The following is a 21,805-nucleotide window of genomic DNA, read 5'->3' as shown; positions in this document are numbered from 1 at the left end:
GAGCCAGCTTCTGGGCTGCCAGACATAAGAAGGATTACTCCAGAGCTCCTGTCAGCCATTATGACTTCCAGTCAAACTCTGAATATTAATTTGCCTCTGCAAAATGTTTTGGGCTTTGCTCTGATTTTTATTTTTTTATTTTGTTTTTCTACTTGGAGCTCTTGGCCGTACAATCACTCCTTCCTCAGTGCAGAGCAGTTCTCATGTTTAGTTATGGAGGAATGCTAGATAGAGTTCTGGTGTGTGGGTCAACGGAGATCTGGGAATATAGAGCTGCTGCATGGCTCAGTGCCTCTGTGCAATGACAGCAGTGTTTTCCAGTATTTTCCAGGTCATGCATATCAACCAGTTGGAAAGAGTACTAATTTGGGAAGAATCATAGAATAACATAGATTGGAAGGAACCTCTGGAGATCTTCATAGTCTAACCCTGTTGCTCAAAACAGGGCTAAGTTAAAAATCAGGTCAGGTTGCCTATGGCCTTGTCTAAATGAGTTTTGAAACTCACCAAGAATGGAGATTTTACATCTTTAAAAAAGCCAGCTCCATTAACCTTTCATTGTGTATCCTGTGCTTCGGCTCCCCTTCTAGCTCAGTGGCCCTCTGCTGTACTTCATCCAGTTTGTCAGTATATCTCTTATTCAGTGGGGTTAAAAACGTGACACAGTTCTCCAGGTGTGGCCTCACAAGTGCTGACCAAAGCAGAACAATCGCCTTTAATCTACTGCCTTTGCGGCTGCTAAAATGTGTGCTGAGCCTTCATCACTACAGTGGCATACTATCTTATTTCACATTATGGCCCACTATATCAGTCATTTTCCTAAATTTGTTGTCATCTGAAAGCTCAAAGACAGTGCATTCTATCCCTTTGTTCAGGCTCTCAATAAAGATTTAATTAGTATTGGTCCTAGTATCAGCCATTGACAAATGCCACATGTTAGACTTTTAAGATTTGATCTATTCCAGTAGGTTTTTCTATCACCTCAAAGACCATCTATCCAGTCCATACCATCCTAATTTGTTTTCATTGCTAGGAGAGATTGTGTTGCAAAACTTGCTAAAACCAGGGTCCTCTTGTCCAGTGCTCATCTTTCATCTACAGAACCAGTCATTTCTTCATAGAAGGCTGGTCAGACAAAATCTGCTCTTGGGAAACCTGTGCTGGCTGTGCCCAATTTCTTTTTTGTCCTTCCTCTGCCTCGAAGGGCTTCCAGGAAGACTTGCTCCATAATCTTCACAGGGACTGAGGGTTAAAAACTAGCTGGGTTTTTTAACTTCCTTCTTTTTACTTGCAAACTTTGTATTCTCCCCGAGGAAAAAGTCTCTGGTACTGTTTTATTGCTGGGAAGAAGCCATTTAGATGGGAAAGGCTGGCTGAGGACTGTCCTAGTGACCAAACTCACAATTTTGTAGTATTGACCTGTAGTCATGGCACCCAAGACAGATGTCTCCCTAAGCCTAATGTCCTGGTTATTCCCTGGCAACCATCTGGAGAATAGCATTAGTGAAAACTGGTCTCCTAGAATGAAGCATGGACAAGCACCAATTTAACATCTTCCTCTAAAGAGAATTAGTTATAGTGGGGTGCTTCTATCAAAACAGTGAGGCAACTTTCATAAATTATAGTCAGGAGCCAAAAGATCATTACAAGCCATATTGGCAACACTTTTCCCTCACCCCGTACCCACATTCAAAAATACACATAAGTTGACATGCCTCATGATTGTATTTTGTGCAGTAATTAAGCAAGCTCAGCATGAAATTAAATGGCAGCTTGCTTCAGTGAACAGTCTGTTCTACCAAACCAAAGTTCTTTTATCTCTTTCTTAATTAGTTTCAGGGGGGCGGAGGGAGCTTTTATCACAAGTTTTTCAATCTAACTAATCTAGTGTGACATATTTGGCTTTCACCAAATGACAGTGGGTACTGATTGAAAGGTTCTGTTTGGTTTCCCCTGATGACCACAAGATGTTTTTGTAAGAAAATGTTACACACAAGAAAACTTTAGGTCTTCTATTTAAAACACAGGGCACTGTGTGCCACAAACACCAAACCTCCTTTTCTTCAGTGCCAGCCTCTCAAGGTCCCATATCATCACTCTCTTCTGCTGCCAAGTATGTGGGTCTTTGAAGTCGCTTGGTGCCCACCATCCCCCAATCAGAGGGGTCATGACAGAGTGGCTTGAGACACTTCTCAGATTCAACACCACGAAGACACCACTTCAGAAGTGCTCCCATCTCCTGCCAACATGGGAAGGTGTCAGGGTGGGAGAAATTCTGGTGTTTCACTGCTGGGGACGGTGGAACACCTGAGTCTGCTGAAGAGGACAGAGTACACTTGCTGCCTCTGGCAGAAGCCACTGACCCAGCCATGCAAGCTGGGCTGCTGCAAACCCCGTGCATCCTAGTTGTGAAAAGAAAAAACAATGAGAAAAGAAGCTGCGTCTTTCCTCAGTCTTCCCAAAGCCTGTCCTGTTCTGGGGTTGTGCTTATGCACTAAGCTGGTGCAGGGACTTTGTGCATTATTCCAGGGGAGGCCTAGGCATGGACCACCAGTAAGTAAAGTGGATTTATAGATATAAATCTTCCACTAGAGAAATACGTGGCACAATTGTCATTTCATGTGTAACAACTGGCATGTTACACAGCACATCTGAGATCTTGGCTGTCCTCTGGCCCTTTTGTATTAAAACTCCAAGTAGGACAAGATTTACTAAATTGCCCACTCTATTCCTATGCCAGTGCAACACATTCTTTATAAGACAATCTTAAGAAACTCTTCTTACCTATTTATAGGTCACTGTATTGTCAATCTTCTTCCATTGCATAGGAAATTATGTTACTCTCAATATCTGGTCCAAAAGAGAGCAATATGGAAACTATGGTATTTTTGAACAAGCTGAAGGGAAACCTCTGCAGCTGCAGTAACTCCTCATTCTTTCCAAGAAACCCTTTCTCTCTGCTTAGGAACCTCAGAAATTCTTCTGACACCAACCTGAAAATTTCCACACCTTAGTTTGCGGTTCTTGTACTGCTTCTAGACTTTTACGCACATTATTCCCAAATCTCTAAAGTTGTGAGGTTATTGAGCTATCAGATTGGTTTGCAACAGCTACTCAGTCCAGTAATGAACTTCTCCAGCTTGCATGCAAGAGCATTGCTCACCAAGAAGGGGGCAATACACATTTTAAAAGAGGACATATTTTTTCCCAGTTCTCACAGGAGCCAGTTGCCTCCTTCTCTGAAAATTTTAGGCAGATTCTGTTGTCCTGGAAGAGCAAAACCACTGCTGAGCTTTGAAACTCCTAATATATTGAGTTATCATAAATTAAATTAAAATATATTAGTGGTAACATAATGGTAATAGTACTAAGTAAAAGCTACCATCATCTTTATAACTGGCTAAGGATCACCTTAGGAAACATCAGTAGGATTTCTTTTCCATTTGGGTAAGTATCACTTTTGACGGTGAAAAAAAATCTAAGCTATGGTGTAGAAGAACTGTAGAATCATAGAATCACTCCAAGGTAATATATTTATCCTGAGGATGAAAAACTTAAATTCAAGTCTTTTGAGGTACATCATTCAAAGGAAAGATTTGAACATGAATGGCTCACAATCTGCAGCAAGTCTCCGTACTGCTAAGCAATACGCAGTCACTCACAAGCTCCCTGGCCCATGGAATATTTACTTAACATCAAACAGAATGGTTCCAAGTAGATAGAAGATAGAGTGCTAAGTGGACTTCTGTGGACAGCAATTAAAAAGCATTTATTTGGGGTGTGGCTTTGCCAGTCAAATTAGGACATTAAGCTGGCTCTCCTGTACATTTATTACAATTTCCCCTGGGTTGAGTCTCATTCTGCAGTAAATCTAAAATGCCAGAGTAAGATTTTTTGCCCCTCAGAATGGAATTCTTGTTTCTTTTCCAATATACGAGGTCTCATAGCCGTGTCAGCTGCAGTGCCTTCCCTCCCTTCTCATGGAAAACTCCCAGATCCAGCTCACATAAATAGCCTGTGTTAGTGCCACACTCCCTTCTCCCCTTCTAATCCTGCTTAATATGCCTCTTTTTTCATCTTATGCTGGGTTGTACATGGGGTAGGGCAGCTTCTTAAATACTGATGCACTCTTGAGCACAAAAGATGCTGAACTTAGCCTTTGAATGCCATTATTAGAGTACCGGAATAATACAGTGAATAATTTTTCATCCAAAAAGCGAAAGCAGGTTTTCTGAGCAGGGGGTGCACTTTTCATGCTCTCATCTTTACCAGGGTTTATTCCTTTTTGATCTGTGAAACGTGATTTTAACAGATTTGTGCATTATTATAATTAATTACTTCATTTTGAGAGCTTCGCTTCTGCTACCATAACCACTTGCAAAACAAAATGTTTGAGATGCCTTTAGCTTGTGGATAATATAATGCCAGTTTTGTGTAAACAACAGCGTTACATAATACGTCCTTTCTTGCGCAAATTATGCAAAAATCTAAACAGGACCAACAGGATTAATCCTTCAGACATTTACATTTTTAGAAGTCTATATGGGCTGTATGAGTATCAGTGACAGCAGAATTTATCTGTAAACTTCATCATCCCTCTCAGGCCTGTCTGTCAAAGTCCCATTTACATGAAAAAAAACTTATACATACCTATTGACCAGGACAGTGTAAATTTGCATTAGTCTTTTATTTCTCAATTGTTTTTCCATTAAAAACATTTTCCAAGCTTGTAACTCCTTAACTTTTATGAGATGGTCATGTAATATGAAATTGATTTTTTTTTCTAAGGGAAATTACATTGATTCAGAAGCTGTTAAAGGAGAGGTGCTAAAAGTTGGAAATAAAAGCTGCGAAAACCTCCTCCTGCAGTCGGAATCAATTCTGTGTACGGTTCCCAGTGATCTCCTGAAATCCAACAGCGAGCTAAATATAGAGGTGAGGCAACTACACCACACATGAGATATTAATGCCATTTTTATTATGATTCACAGTGTCACTGTTGAACCAATAAACTTTAAACTTAAGCCTAAGCCTGTGCTTGCAGAGATATCTCTATCCAAGTTTGTTTGGGATGGAAATTCAAATAATATCAACTAGTTTAAGATAAATATTGTCTTCAGTGTTGTTATTACTTGTTTGTACAGAGAGTTTCTGTAGGCTTCAGCACAAAGTAGAACCTGAGCTAAGCACAGAAATAAAATTATAGCTATTAATCCAAACACAAGAGGAAACATATGGGGAAGAATGGGAAGCTATAATGAAGTATGTTTAGTTTGGAACTCATAAGCCCTTTTTTCAACAAAAAATTCTGCAGCAGTCAAGAGGATCACATCCTTCCTGAAAGATTTTTTTAATCTACTTTTTATAATTTCATTTCAATTTTTTTTTTTTATAAGAGAAAACACTTTGGAAGAATTTTTGAGTTGACCATTTTTCTAAAGGTGATCATACAGTGTGCTACTCCAAATTTAAATTATAGATATACTGATTCATAGAATAAAACACAGATCTTTCAGTATCTTTCTATTTTTTAAATACATAACAAAAGGAAAATCCCAGTGGAATAGGAATACCTTTAAACTATGAAACTTGACTCTGATTCACTGAAAACAGTACAAACTTAGCTAGTCATGTAAGTCTGATTAGGATCAAAGTCTATGTAAGCTCTTTGGAGCAAGGACCATCTATTTCATATGACATTCATATCAACAGGATCCTGAGCTGTGACTGATATTGCTATGTGCTATTGCAATCTAAGTAAATGGTAATAACTCAGCTGTTGTATTCATGTAGTAAATATTAAATTTATTTTAATATTTATTTTTAAATTAATTATTAAATTTCTTGGATACCTCAGACAAACTATAAAATTAGATGCAGCTCTTCTTTTGGTGTATGTTTCCCAAAACTGTAAGTGCCTATGTTCATATAATACTTTGGCACAGGTTGCATTTGGTTCATATTTTCACATATGCAACCGGAGCTGACACGACATTCCATCAGTTCTACTATGCGATATTTCCTTAAACTCTAAGAAACAGATATGCATGACAGGTTTTACGCATAGAAAAGAACAAAACATAAAGGGGTTAAATAAGGTTTCTACTTGTTTACTGGCAAGGAGACACAGAAATTGCAGTCTGCCCAACGAAGAAGAAAATTTGCTCTTTTGACGGGCAAATCCATCATTACAGTACCCAGAGGAATGAATTCCACAGGAGGAAGAGAAAAGATGGCCAAATGCATTCCAACTGACTGAGCTAGTGCTGTGTGACCTAAAACACTTTTTCCCTGTTAGCTGCTTGATGTTTGTTTGGTGGTTGATTTTTGGGGTTGGTTTTTTGTTTTGTTTTGTTTTGTTTTGTTTCTTTAAACTGTCAACAAGCTAGAAGCTGGCCAGGGACAGGCTCACATGACCTTGGGAACTAAAATGTAGGCATGCTGACAGCAAGAGAGTGAGTTTGATGTTACGACATATTTATGCCAGAAGGCCACATATTAAAGACAGTTGGGCTGGCTTTTTTAATGTATATCTCAGCCCATACATCCATGGGCCCATACATTTCCATGCACCATTTGAGTAAGAGTATGAATTTAAAATTTTGAATTAACATCTGGTAACCGTGGGACCCTGTTACCCAGAGTGTGTGTGAGTGCATGCTGTGTGTGTAGTGTATCAAATTCACAGCTGCATCTCAACCAGAGCTCTTGAAGGTGAGTAATGAGGAAAGAAACACATAGATCTGGTTTCATGTACAGCAGTGTAACAATTTCTTCACTCCCAGTATCTTATCACAGTACAGCATCACAAACCCAAGATTTAGTACATATGGGACATATCAGCTCATAGTTTAGTACTAATAATCTAGTTCTTACTTGTCTTTGGAAATCATCACACTATTTTTTTCTTTGTTTTTTCAGTGGAAGCAAGAAGTTTTATCAACAGTTATCGGAAAAGTGCTGATCCGGCAAGATCAGAATTTCACGGGACTAATTGCTGGAGTAATTTCAACATCACTTTTACTTTTTATCTTTTTGGTGTTTTTCCTCTGGAGAAGGAAGAAGAAACAAATTAAAGGTACATCATAGTCAATCCCATCAAATAAGTCCATTATTTTATCTTAGATTTTTTAAAATTACATAATTTTATGCTTTTCTTAACTACCATGCAATGCCCTGTTGTAACGCATTAGCATAGGTTTCACAATCAAGTCCCAAGGTTTAGTTGCATGTCAGTGCTTGGCTCTTGCCTGAGCTGGGTGAAGGGGCACACTATGCCTTAAGCAGAAGGATTTCAGAGGAACTCTAAGCTAGTAACTTCTCTTCCCCAATCAGCTTTGGAAGAGAGGACGAGTAAATGATATGCATGGAATCACGAGTACTTCAGCTTCATCCAGTTGCCTTGTAGTCCTCCAGGCTGTGCCTGAGTTTTGCAAGACACAGAGCACTGCAGTGTCGTGGTCTCTTTTTCACCCAAATCAGGAACTTGGTCAGACCCTGGCTCCTCTCTGGCCCCTGTGTCTGGGTTTGCTTCCAGTGGGAGCTGCCACACTATGCAAGGTGGGAGGAGCAGGGGAGGTAGTATATAACCAAGTCTTGTTGTGATGCAGTATCTCAGTCAGACCATGAAGCTGGCCCTAGAGGCTTCAAAGCTGTCTTCAGTCTTCCAGTGTGGCCAAGAGTGGGTCTTCAACACAAGCTGCAGCAAATCTTGTGCTGTAATATGTCTGCCACAGCAACAACCCAACCTTCTTCCCAACAGAGTAGAACATGTAGATTTAAATAAATAGCTAAAATGAATATTGGCATACTAAAACCATGAGGGTTTTCTAATGTTTCTTTCTTCTCCTCTTCAGATCTGGGAAGTGACCTAGTGCGTTATGATGGCAGAGTGCACACTCCTCACCTGGACAGGTTGGTGAGCGCAAGGAGTGTAAGTCCAACAACAGAAATGGTTTCAAGTGAATCTGTAGACTACAGATCAACTTTTCTAGAAGGTACACCTCTATTAGGAATCTGTATAGATGATATTTTATGCATTTTGATTTTCATATGTCTTCAGATGATAGCTATTTTGATCAGTATCCTAATTTCAGTTTGTCATCTAGTTTATCTGTGACTGCATTTGTGGGACTCCTATGTTCACAGGCTTGCTACTTTAACTGAACTTCCCAGGTGCTTCCCAAGAATAAGGTGCAAAGGATTTTTAGTTTTACTCAGGTTGGTGGAATATATAAAATGCTATTAGTGGAAACTCGCTATGCTGAACAATTTATTAGGAGCTAATGGATATAATTAATTTGTGTTTATCATGAGTCCATCAGGCCACGCTCAAATCCACTCTGAAAAAAGTTATTTTAAGGATAACATCAAGTGGGTTTAGGTTTAGTGTGTCTCAGTGACTTCATACAGTCATCGTAAAGCAGTTCTGTTGGCCCAACGTGGGCCATGGAGCTTTGTAAACTGATACTCTTTTGTCTGTTAATGCCCCTTCTGTAATGGTACACTGTAAAATGCAGAAATGTTGGCTTTAAAAATTAAGCTAAAGGGATATGAAGACTTACAAATTGAGTGGAGGTCCACGTGTGCTGCGATGCCGGTCCCAGGGAACAATAACCCTATGTCAAACACAATTTTGTCCTGTATAAAACCATTTTAAAGTGGGTTCTTCAGAAGAGAGTCTGCTACACTTATCGTACCGCATTAGGTTGAACACCTCCTTTAAGACATGGAGACCATGTCCTGCGATTACCGTTACTGAGCCTGTAACTATTAGGAGTTACCACATTATGGTGTGTAAGATATCACAGATATTTGTTAGTCTTGGTATATACATAGACTTGTATTATTTCAAGTGCTGCCATACACAGCTCAATAGAAATCACTCCAAATCCTTATTTCGCCTCTGTAAGCCCCAATTGCTGAGCTTTTTGAGAGACAGGCCAGTTCCCAGCTTCCCTTACCATTCTTTAATTGCTGCCATCAGCTCATACAGAAGTTTCTTGATTGAAAAATTCCCAAAGGAAATGGCCTGTGCCACTGATTAGAAGGGAAAGTGGTACACAAGACAAAACTGTGCAAAGATCCTTGCTGGAAGATAAATCCTGGCAAAGCACAGCAGGGAGCGCATCCAAGAAGGAGATGTGTTCACCTAAAGTCTCCCTAGCAGTGTTTATGTCAATTCCTATCAAAGAATAAAACAACAGGAACATTAGAAAACATGCAGATTTACATGTAGAAGCTGCAAAAATTATTTTTCAGCCATATCTGGATTATTTTACTGTGATTATTAAATAGATATTTGCTGTTAGCAACAAACTCATTTGTAAATGTAGGAGTTGGTATTTTTGCTTCTAGATAGAATAGCACAGTTTTTCTCAGCAACTAGAGTGACAACAGCACTATATGAAAAATTTCCAAGTTTTGTACAGAAATATATAAAGCATGGCTGTACAGAATCTTTTACTTGTTGTGATACAGTACCTGATAATTTCTGTTCTTAAATTTATTCACTTTTTTGGTTTTGACCCTAGACTTAATTCTTCTCATTGACTCCACTAGAATCACTCCAGACTGAAACTGATGTAAATTAAACTTAGTTCTTTCATTCAGTCACCAAAAAATACTAAAAAAAAAAAAAATTAAACAAAAACGATATGAAATACCTGAACCACATACTGTTGATAAAAAAATTCTCAAATATATACTTCTGTCTTTACTGAAATACTTTAATTTCTGCTATTTCAGATGGCTGATGTTATTTTCATGAGTAGCACCAACTGTATTATCTTCAGCAGTTACAGGATATGAATCACCTCTAGGCATTTCCCTGGTTGAATATTTACCATTGGATAAATATAGCTAGTCACCAGCAGTTAGGAAACCTTCGTGAAATGTAAAGTTCCCTACCAAATTAGAACATGACAATAATAAAAGGTTTCATGTTTTTAATTGTTCACTACCAGCTCCTCCCATATTGCTGTCAGTTTTCCATTTTACTCTTGTTACTCCCAGTTATTAGAAATGCGATAACCTCTACTTGGCAGGAAGTGACAAGTCTTCATTCCATCCCCTGAGAAAAGTGGAAGTTTTGCCATTTACTTTCATGAAAGCAGAGCTGATTCTAGCTAGCTGTCACTAGCGTAAGTTTCTAGTGACATAGTTTTCCTGGAGTTTGGCAGATTACCAATGCGTATTTTCATTTTCCCTTTGTGACCAAAACTTCCATAAAGCCAAGCCACTTCCAAACTGTTAAAATCAAACCTTGCTTTCCAATGCAATAAAACTTCATTTTTCAAGGAGAATTTTGAAAGGATTATAACAGTTTCTGTTCATCTTGCAGATCAGTTTCCAAGCATGTCTCAGAACGGATCATGCAGACCTGCCCAGTATCCTCATTCTGACCTCTCCCCGATTCTGTCTAGCGGAGACTCAGATTTAGCCAGTCCACTTCTCCAAACTAATGTCCACATTGACATCAGTGCCTTAAATCCTGACCTGGTCAAAGAAGTGCAGCATGTGGTTATTGGTGCTGACAGCCTGATAGTGCACTTCAGTGAAGTAATCGGAAGAGGTGGGTACTGCAACTCTTACCTTGCAAACTGCTCTTCTTTTTGTACACCCATTCATTATAAACCATTCTGAATAAGGTGTCTGCACAGATGTTTTTCAAGCATTTTACCTCTTATAGGACTGCATCCCACATGTTGAAACAAAGGGGAACCAAAGGGCTCTCCTTTAAAGTCAGATGAGAGCCTGTACATTTTATCTGTTGGAGAAGACCATCATCAGGAGGAAAGAGTTTGCAATTAATGGGGCTCCTTTGAACTCAGAAGCTTACTGGTTCCCCCTCAGCAGTTTCACCCTTTTCCAGGCTACAGAAAAGCTCAGCCGGGGCTTCTGATCCGCAAGGCTGCAGTGCAGGAGTGAATCTGTGACAGGATATTGCCTAAGGCACACACCTAAATGGCAGGGGTTGCCAAGGCAGGGAGACAAGTGACCTTAAACTTGGAGTCTGTGATCTGTCACGATTGCTACATGACACACAAAACGCTTGCAGTCACTAATGCATTCAGTAAAAGTCCCCATGGTCCAGGTAAAATGCCCACACCCCTTTCCCTCCACAAGTTTTCCCCAGGTCTGAGGAATTTGCCATTTGTTTCCTCCCAGCAAAGGCTCTCCATTCCTCCTCATTCCTCTCTTATGCCAGATGCAGTAATGCATAGGTTCTCATTCACTTCCTTTTAGTTTTTTTCCTGATACAGCAAGTCTCCTACTCTTCTAAATTTTTCTCATCACTGCTATTCCTCTACATCTCTGTTAGCAAGTACCCTTCACCTTTCATAGCCCAAGCCAGAATTTCTATTAGGGACATTTATTAATCTCTGTATGACTGAGTACCTATTAATAACCAAAATACAAACTGCATTTTCCATACTTCTACAGATCATGTATCACAGATCTCATGCTGAGTATAAGAATGCTGATAAAAAAATTGGCTATAAAGTATATTTTTAATCCTTCTTCTGCAGGAAAAGAGCCACAAATCAGTCAGTCAGTCAATTTTCCTTCCATGTATTACACTTCATCATCCCCAAAGCAAGGGTGGGCCTTTTTCTTTTCTTTCTTGTTTTGGAAAACTACAACTAATTTCCCATTTTCTAATGTTAAAAAATATCAGGAATGACGCCGATATAATTAATGATTTTAAATTTTCTCCTCCATAACTAGAAATGGGCCAAACCCAAAAATACTGTAGACACACCCAATCCAAGCTTTAGGATTTGTGCCCAGGCTCCAGGCAATCTGTGGTCTAATGGGATTTTAGTTGCTTTTATAAAACAAACTTTGTATTAATTTTACCTCAAGCCAAAAGCAAAGCCAACTGAGCTCTGAACAGTACTTATGACAGGAACCTAGTAAAATTAATCAGGTAGTCTTGTTCTCTGTAGAACTCACAAAAGCAAAAAAACTACTTTGCTTTCTAACTGCAAATATTAGTATTTTAAAAGTTTCCAGTAAATGTTACATTTGTGAAAGAAAGCCTCAATTACATGGGCATAATTTGATTTGGATAAATTTATGCACAAGCCTAGAGCTTAAACTTCATTGTTTCCCAGACAGGTCACCACGGCTTCTCAGAGTAGGTTTCTGTAGACTACCCCATTTGCTTCACAGGAAAGCACAGGATCAGAAGGGATTTCTGTGTCCCTGGCAGTTCATTTCACTGCTCAGACCATGAGAAAGAAGGCAAATTTTGTTCACTACCTTTTAGTGACATTTTATGCTTGAAACCAGGCCATAGAGGAGACCATAGACTGCTGCTGAGTGATGTCGTCGATCTGTGATCAGTAGAGCAACTCCCAAACCATTCACAGCCAACACATCGCTTTTAATACTCAACATTTGCCATGGAATAGCAGACCTGAGAGACTGTAAGCCCACAGTGAGCGTCCTTTTCAGGCATCAAGTTTGTACAGTCCAGTGGACCAGTGGATCTGTGTGGGCTTGCAGGTCACTAGGAACCACCAATCCAGTGGTCATGTCAGCTCCCTCCTATCTGCTCCCTGTCCCTTCCAAGTGCCCTCCTTTGACTCGTGTCTCACAGGAGATTATGGTGGGAATTGGCTCACATGGTGTTTGTGTGCATACTCATTAGAGGAAACATTTGTGGCACGAGCCTTGGCATTATTTATACTCTCTGTTTATGTCAGGAAATATCTAATATTTTGCAAATAGAGCTTTCATTTTACGTAATGGTGGTTTTATGCAGTGGTGGGTTTTTTGTAATGGTTCTATGTGTTAGTTAGGAAATATACGTTACAAGTGTTGAGAATTGGACAGAAATAAAGTGTGATCCCTTTCTTAAAGCATAATTGCTACCCAGTGGAAAATACCAGAAAGCTAATTTTACTTCTTAAATCTAACATTGCTTATTTTTTTACACAGGACATTTTGGGTGTGTGTACCATGGGACATTGCTGGATAACGATAGCAGGAAAATTCATTGTGCTGTGAAGTCACTGAATAGTGAGTTACATGTTTAATAGTGAGACATTACTATTAATTCCAAAGATAACTGAGGTGAACTGATAAATTACAGTGAAGTATACTTTCACAAACAAAGATTCTTAGTTGCGGCTGAATCAGATTTATCTTTGGAGCAATTCCAGTTACTTCAGATTAACATGAGGCATTGGCATATGTTTTTATATCAAATGAAATGTCCATATATTTCCCCTACAGAGAAAGGAACACTGGAAAATGAGGGAAAGGCAGTGTAATTTTTTATTCTACTGTCTACTGAAGATTCAGATTTGGAAGTTAAATTGCTAAAGAGTAGGCAAAGCTGCTGGAAAAACAGGAAGAGACTATAACAATATTTAATAAGGGTTTTACTCAAGCGTTGTTATTGAATTTCAAGTAATTGATTATTAAAAAAAGGAGAGACAGAATTAAAATCACCAACAGACTGTATTTGGTCATTGTAGGAAAACCAATGCACATAACCTGGTTGTAATGTGGGATGTGGGGAGCACATTTGTAGTCTCTCATTATGGCTTTGTTGTGCAATGACATGCTGTACAGAAATGAACACTAGTTTGTTTCCGCTTCTTTTAATTAACTCATTACTGGATTTCTCAGGGATTACAGATCTGGAAGAAGTAGCTCAGTTTCTGAAAGAAGGAATAATCATGAAGGATTTCACTCATCCCAATGTTCTGTCACTCCTGGGAATCTGTTTGCCCAACGAAGGATCCCCGTTAGTTGTTCTTCCCTACATGAAACATGGAGATCTTCGAAACTTCATCAGGAATGAGACTCATGTAAGTACACGGTGAGGTCTACCAAACATTAGTGCAAGTCTAGCCACGCCCTGCTCCAACACCACAGGTTATAAGCTCTCGTAATTACATTACGTCTGTAACTCACTGCTGTTACTACACCTTAACCTTTAGCACTTGCTTAGGCTGGCATCAAGCCCAGCTACAGCACTGCTACGTCTTCCCTTCCCCCTCAAATTCCTCTCTAGAATGTTTCCCAGAAATTATAAGCAATAAATATTTCTCATTTGCCATCCATAAGCCTCTTTATAAACAAATGTGTTTATGAGAGCCAAGTCAAGGGGCCCAATCATCTGCTGGTTTACACTGGCATATCTCTGTTGACTTCAGCACAGCTATACCAGTTGTGACCATCTGCTCTTTCAACTCCTAGGTAAGGGATCTCCATGTCCAACTAGTGTCATAGTCTGTTTATTTTCAATATTTTTTTATTCATATATTAAGAAAGAGAAACAGGAATTGTTTTACAAACTATGAGTACTGTTATCAGAGACCTTCCCCATTTCCATTGAAAAACTGCACACTCCTCAAATGTGCCTCACTGCTTTCTCACACGAATGAGACCACAGGTCTTGCCTCAGGTAGTGTAAGCCTATTTATACTGTAGTATTTCACCTATTTCACAGTGCTAGGACAACATAAAGTGACTTCTGAGACAATAAAATTTTGCTTTCCTCTATGGCAGTCAACTATAGCCAGTACAATTTTTTTAAAAAAATGAATTTTGTCTAATTTTTGAAGGAATTAAGCTTTCTGAGATAGGGATCTCTTCCCTTTTGAGCTTCTTTCATTCTACAAAGACCAGGGCCCTCATCTGTGAATAGTGCCATGGTCCTTCCAGAAATAATTAGAATGATGACCACAGTTGAACAAGATTGTTCCACGGAAGAAAATTATAAGGAGCATTGTCAACAACACAAAAATCTGTGGGAACTTTACTATTACATAACAAGTCATATGATTGGGTAAAAGAGATTTACAGGTTTATGTTTATACTTATTTTGATATTTAACATTTTCAGTATTGTCTTACCATGTAGACCAGCAGAAAGGGTTATTAATCATTGTGGAAAATCTTCCTCTGCTAATTGCTAAGGTCCCATTTGCCTTATTTTGTACCAGACAGGACTCTCTTATTTCTTGGTCATCTCTAGCTGATGAGCTCCAAGTTCATAGTTAGTACTTTCTGCTGACTTACATGCAATTACTCGTAAGTTCACACATGTGAATTCTGTGTGCCAGCTGTGATGCTGTTCCAGCAGACTGTTCCACTTCCCAGTTATGCTGCTTATGCTGCAAACTCCACTCTTCTGGAGACTGTCAGCTTTTTTGTTGTCTTATAGTGTGTCTTCTCACTGGAGGTAAGAACCTGACCTAAACTTAAACCAGTTTCATTACAAGCACCAACCTGTCTTGATCATTCTGGTGGCAGGACAGGTGGGGTGTAAAACCTGAAGAGTCACAGCAAAAAGCAGTTTGCTCCTTAAGTTTATGCAATCATTGTATCACGAATGTTTGTATTTTACAGAATCCAACAGTAAAAGATTTAATTGGATTTGGCCTTCAGGTCGCAAAAGGAATGAAATACCTTGCAAGCAAAAAGTTCGTCCATAGAGATTTGGCAGCAAGAAACTGTATGTAAGTACAAACATCTTCTTCCAGTCACGTTATCACACTCTTCTGTGTAAGACAGTGAGATGAGATAAATAAAAGTTTCCAAGATTCTGCTTTTTTTCAGTCAAAATAGGGTGTTTTTTTTCATTGCTCTGTAATTATACTGATGTTTGTCTTGCATACTGATGAGCTACTCATCTTGCTACCGGCTCATTTCTTACACATAAGCTTTTTTTGAGTGTGAGAAATAAGAAAGCTGAGGTGAAAGTATAGCATCTCAAAATCATTGGTTAGAGAGTTTAAAAGGCATTTCCTAAGGGGAGTTAAACTGCTGTTGCCTCAACTTGCTGTGCTTCCACCCAACTTCTTCAGAAGCAGCATGTCTCTGCTGCCACACCTAACAGGAGGGAGAGGAACACACAAAACTTTGTGAGAAAAACAGGAACACAAAGAAACACCAGTGAGACCTCTTGACAGTAGTCTTTCATTACTGAGTATGAGCTTACTTTGACTCAACTACGCACACAAATTAACATTCAAAGAATCTTACTAGTGTCTGGGTAGCCAGACAGTTAAGTTCACGCAAAGACTAACTGATACAGGAGCTGCCGATACGATTATGCTGATTTATCACCAATGTTGTGAATTAATAAGGTACAAGATTAAACATTAGAGTTTATTTTTAGTGTGTCATAAACTGGAACTCTGGCTGCAAAAAGGTCATTAACCTGTGACATCAGATTTTTTTATTCTTTTTCGAAAGGATGCACACTTGTGCAGCTGAACAGCCTCTGAAACAGAACATTTTCATACAAGTGCTGCTTTTTTAAGGGAGGAAAAAAGCCACAAGCAACATAATTTGTATGTTTCCTAAGAACAGATTATTTGAATTACTGGACAAAAGTCCTACTTCATCTAATCAAAGTCCAAAGAGGGGCAACAGGACATTCCCTCTGGCCTGTGTCTCTTCCTTGGGTGAGGAGGGAACAGCTTCAGGGTGTCTCACATGACCACTGAATGGCTGCTTTTTTACTTCTGTGTGGCTTGGCACTTCAGAGCCTGGAAAGCTGCTGCCACAAGAGAACACCCCTTTCCCCGGTGACCATCCATCACTCAGAAGCACAGGACCTGCCACAGTAGTGATGTCTATCAGAAAGGAAGCCAGGATGCAAATATAGTCCCTGGGGACTATTAACTCTATTCCACTGCCCTGGAAGAAGTGCAGGAACCTGCTATGGCATAAACTGTGTCCTGTTAACCCATCAAAGTTCTGTCCCACTCCCTTTTCTGGATTTAGTTATAACATCAATAAATGCAGCAGACGGTTTTGTCCCATTCAGAGGGACTTCAACAGACCAGAGTTGTCCAGACAGAAACCTCATAAATTTAAGACAGGAGAATGCCTCGTGTAGACACTGAGAGATGGGAACATTTAGCATAGAGAAAATTCAGAGGGATCTTATCCATATGTATAAATACCTGATATGGTAGGCCGAAGAAGATCTAAGTGGTGCCCAGGGATAGACCAAGAGGCAGCAGGCACAAATCAAAACAGAGAAAATTGCATTTAAACATAGGAAGAAATGCTTTTATTGCAAGGATGACTGAACACTGGCACAGGTTGCCCAGAGAGGTTGTGGAGTCTTAATCTGAGCAGATATTCAAAATCCAACTGGTCGTGGTCTTGAGCAACCTGCAGTCCCTGATCCTGTTTTGAGCAGGGAAGGTCATGGTGAAGTAGATGATCTTCAGAGACCCGTTCCAACCTCACCCATTCTCTGATTGTGTGATTCTGTAAAGAAGCCCAAAAGCAAGTGTTTGCTGTGGCTAGGTCTGCACATGTAATAAAGGATAGCACATGCAATAAAGGATAGAGCATGCCAACACCCATGCTCTGTCCGGTTTTTGACAGTGATACTACTTACCAGGACAAACACCAACCGTAGGAGAAGAAAAACTAAGGATATCTTCTGGTAGGGCTGAGGTGTAACCCCAGCTGAACTTTTGTTATGCCATCACTTTCTCCCAGAACAGACACCAAACACATTTTTAGTTACAGGACTACATTATTGTATAGAGGCAGTTACTGAGATAATGATGGACCCCTCCTTATCAAAACTGAGAGTAAGCAGGAAAGGACATGCCTTGGCTTGGAAATAAAAATTAGCCAGTTTTAAGGATACAGAAGAAGAAACGGCTGTGGAAGAAATTATGTAGCACTCAATTAGGATATATAGGCTATTAGCCAAAATCTTTTTATACACAGCAATTGTTTTAAAATAATTGTAATTCAAATTGTATTATGAAAACAATATCAGTAATTTCCCAGGTTCATTCACTGTGTTAAATGGATGTTAAATATACTTTGCTGCACTTTTTTTTTCACTGTTACATTGGTTAATAGATCCAAAATAAAGTACTGCCTTTTAAAGTCAATGCAAGTCACTCAGTATAATCCACCATTTCAAAAACGCAAGTCACTCATTATAATCCACCATCTCTGTAAATCTTGCATGCTTAGTCCCAAATAATACCTTTTGTCATTTCTCTAGGTTGGATGAAAAATTCACTGTCAAGGTTGCTGATTTTGGTCTTGCTAGAGATGTCTATGATAAAGAATACTACAGTGTGCACAATAAAACAGGAGCTAAACTGCCAGTGAAATGGATGGCTTTAGAAAGTTTACAAACTCAAAAGTTCACAACAAAGTCAGATGTGGTAATGTACAAACATATTTGTATCACCTATTTGTTTCTTTTATATTGCCTGAGACATCTTTCTAGTGGAATGGACTAATTCCAAATCAAAACTTATATTTGAATCTAACTTTAATTCACATAATAATAAAAGACTGTGTACGTCCAGAAAGTGTATTTGTCCCAATCACAAAACAACAAGTTGCTGACCTGATTTTGTCTTACTGCTCAAGAAAGAATTAGTTTAACCTCGTTCCAAGGGAAACTAAGGACTTTCCAGGAAGCCAAGTTGGAACTGAACCCTGCTATAGGAGGGGCTCTGGAAAGCTTGACAAAACAGGTTAACTTTGAGACTCATAAAATTTACTAGTTCTCAAAAATACTTTATTTGCTTTATAAATATTTACTGACTGCTTTGAGCAATCTCAAGTATTACCTGGACATTTATGAAGAAAAAATTGTTAAGATGAAGTCATTAGTTGGGAGGATCACTTTTTATTTTAGCTCTCCTTTCAATCCAGATTCAGATTAGCCTGTGATGCACAGAATTTTTACCACATACACCGTCTTCAGTATGTGTTTACACAGAGTTAGTCAGATCATCAGCTCATGTAAACTGCCAGAGTTCCATTAACCTCAAAAGAGGCCTGCCAATTTATATCAGTAAAGTAGCAGGCCTATGGGCTTTTATTTTTTTTTCATTTACTTAGTTGAGATTCTCTAGTTCTTATTTAAGTGGCTCCTCAAGTCCTTACAGCATTTATTAGTGCACTTAAAGAAAGCCGAATGCAGTAAAATAACTTTTCAAATGGAAAATCCATGCATTTGAATGCTTAAATCTGTCAAACCATCTTAAAACTGGAAAGTAAAGCCCTCAAACCCTATAACTTACTATTTATTTCTTTGTTTTCTTAGTGGTCCTTTGGTGTGTTGTTATGGGAACTTATGACACGAGGGGCACCGCCTTATCCTGATGTAAATTCTTTTGATATAACTGTTTACTTATTACAAGGCAGAAGGCTGCTACAACCTGAATACTGCCCTGATCCACTGTAAGTAAATAGCTTGCAAAGTCTTCTGCAAATGCTGCTGATTCTGATATTGTAGTAATTGAGGCTGTGGGAGGAAAGAGAAGGTTGGGCTTTTTCCTTTTTACATGATTTCTTAATTGAACACTTCTTTTATTTGAATGGCAGGTACGAAGTCATGCTGAAGTGCTGGCATCCAAAACCTGAGATGCGTCCAGCATTTTCTGAACTTGTGTCAAATATATCAACAATCTTCTCCACTTTTGTTGGGGAACACTACGTCCATGTCAATGCTACTTATGTCAACGTGAAGTGCGTTGCTCCCTATCCTTCTCTTTTATCATCACAAGACAACACAGATATGGATGTTGACACATGACGGGAATGTCTGACATAGAGGAAAATCCATTCTTAGTTGTATGAACAAAAAGCAAAACATTTTGTCCACTAGTTTTTACTGCCCGGTCTTTGTGAGAACACTGTTGCACATGTTTATGTTGTTGCCCAAGTTGCACTAGTACAAGGACACAATATCATATTGTTTAAGGCTATGGGATTCTGTAAACCATCACAGTAATTCCCAAGTATTTGGACAACTGCATCAATTTACCAAATGGAAATGTGGTGTGCTACCACACAGAGCTAGTCCCCACAAACTGTCATTAATGTGCTCAGACCCAAGAAAAAAAATTCGTCATTAATGCCATGAAGGAGAAAGTAGAATATCAATCATTATGGCTGGAAGGACTATTACTGTGCATGTACTTTAGAATAATGAGAAGTGCAGAAATGGTTTTCACACAAAAGGCTAAGGCAAACAATGAGAGTTACAAGAGTTTAAAATGTATTTTCCTCCTACATGGTGCAAACTTTGGATTTTTGCACTACATCAACAAGGTTTTTAAGAACCTAGGCAGCCGAGAGAGCCAGCCTCGTGGTAAGTGTCTTAACAGAAATCAAAATCAAGAAATGGTGTGCAGTAAAATAAGTATAGAAAAGTACAACTGTGTAGGGAGTGGGTGAGGAAGGCCAAGGCAAAACTGGAACTAAACCTGGCAAGGGAGGCAAAGAATAACAGGAAGGGCTTCTACAGGTATGTTAATCAGAAACAGAAGGTCAAAGAAGGTGCAACCCTCCTGATAAACAACACTGGAGAGCAGGTGACAATGGGTGAGGAGAAGGCTGAGGTACTTAACTTTTCTGCCTCAGTCTTCAATGGCAACCTCTCTTTCCACACCTCTTGAGCAGATGGAAGACAGAATGAGGACAGGGAGGGCAAAGCCACCCCACTGTAACTGAAGATCAGGTTCATGACCACCTGGGGAACCTAAATGTGCACAAGTCTATGGGGATGCATCCCAAAGTACTGAAGGAATTGGCTGATGCAGTTGCCAAGCCACTCTCCACGATAATCAGAAAATCATGGCAGTCAGGTGAAGTCCCAGGTGCCTGCGAAAAGAGAAACACTCTACCTATCTTTGAAAAGGAAAGAAAGGACAACCCTGGGAACCACCAACCTATCAGCTTCCCCTCTGTGCCTGGGAAGATCATGGAACAGATCCTCCTAGAAGCTATGTTAAGGCACATGAAGGACAGGGAGGTGATTTGAGACAGCCAGCATGGCTTCATCAAGGGAAAATCCTGCCTGACAAACTGAGTGGCCTTCTAAGATGGAACAACTGCATCAGCGGACAAGGACTACAGATGTCATTTATCTGGAATTCTGCAAAGCCTTTGACACAGTCCCCCACAACTTCCTTCTCTCTCAAGGGGAGAGAGGCGGATTCGATGCGTGGTCTGTTAGATGGAGACGAAGTTGGGTGAACAGTCACATCCAGAGGCAACGATCAGTGGCTCAGAGTCCTGAGGGACATCAGTGCTGAGTGCTGTCCCTCAGGGGTGTGTGCTGGGACCAGTGCTATTTCTTATCTTCACTAATGATACAGACGAAGGGATCGAGTGCACCCTCAGCAAATTTGCAGCTGACACCAAGCTGAGGGGGGTGGTTGACACACCTGATGCCATCCAGAGGGACCTGGTCAAGCTCCAGTAGTGGGCCCACGGCAACCTCAGGAGGTTTAACAAGAGCAAGTGCAAGATGCTGCACGTGGCTCAGGGCAGCCCCCTGTATCAATACAGGCTGGGGGATGAACAGAGGGAGAGCAGCCCTGCCCAGAAGCACTCGGGGTGGAGCAGAGGCTGGACGTGACCCGGCAAGGTGTGCTCGCAGCCCAGAAAGCCAATTGGACCCTGGGCTGCATCAAAGGCCGTGTGGCCAGCAGGTCAAGGGAGGGCATTCTGCCTCTCTACTCTGCCCTTGTGAAATCCCACTTGGAATGCTGCATCCAGCTCTGGGGTCCTCAGCACAGCAAAGACATTGACCAAATGTAGAGAAGAACCACCTCTTCTGTGAAGAAGGCTGAGAGAATTTGGATTGTCCGGAAAAGAGAAGAGTGACCTAATTGTAGTGTTCCACTTCCTAAAGGGAACTTACAGGAAAGATGGAGCAAGACTATTTACCAGGGCATGTACCGACAGGACAAGGGGGAATGGGTTTAAATTGAAAGAGACTAGGTTTAGATTTGATATTAGGAAAAAATCCTTTACTGTGAGGGTGGTGAGGC

General features: G+C 39.9%; 1 protein-coding gene across 5 annotated transcripts in view; it reads left to right on the top strand.

The window, feature by feature from the left end:
- Positions 1-21,572, top strand: part of MET (MET proto-oncogene, receptor tyrosine kinase) — a 93,680-nt gene extending 72,108 nt beyond the window's left edge. For 4 of the 5 annotated variants that reach the window (XM_027893678.1, XM_027893679.1, XM_027893677.1 and 1 more), the window contains exons 12-21: positions 4,789-4,935; positions 6,922-7,078; positions 7,857-7,997; positions 10,343-10,573; positions 12,949-13,029; positions 13,645-13,826; positions 15,372-15,481; positions 18,010-18,175; positions 19,069-19,205; positions 19,350-21,572. In XM_027893678.1, the coding sequence (XP_027749479.1) occupies positions 4,789-4,935; positions 6,922-7,078; positions 7,857-7,997; positions 10,343-10,573; positions 12,949-13,029; positions 13,645-13,826; positions 15,372-15,481; positions 18,010-18,175; positions 19,069-19,205; positions 19,350-19,560 (1,563 nt within the window). In that variant the 3' untranslated portion in view covers positions 19,561-21,572. Of the gene's footprint in view, positions 1-4,788; positions 4,936-6,921; positions 7,079-7,856; positions 7,998-10,342; positions 10,574-12,948; positions 13,030-13,644; positions 13,827-15,371; positions 15,482-18,009; positions 18,176-19,068; positions 19,206-19,349 lie in introns of those variants that run through there. The other variant, XM_027893680.1, reaches the window with a different exon arrangement.
- Positions 21,573-21,805: the final 233 nt, after the last annotated feature.

The sequence above is a fragment of the Empidonax traillii genome, unplaced genomic scaffold (genome assembly GCF_003031625.1).
Source record: "Empidonax traillii isolate 1590-97213 ecotype Southwest subspecies unplaced genomic scaffold, ASM303162v1 scaffold401:size1000279, whole genome shotgun sequence".
NCBI lineage: Eukaryota > Metazoa > Chordata > Aves > Passeriformes > Tyrannidae > Empidonax > Empidonax traillii.
This window is presented reverse-complemented; position numbering and strand designations above follow the sequence as displayed.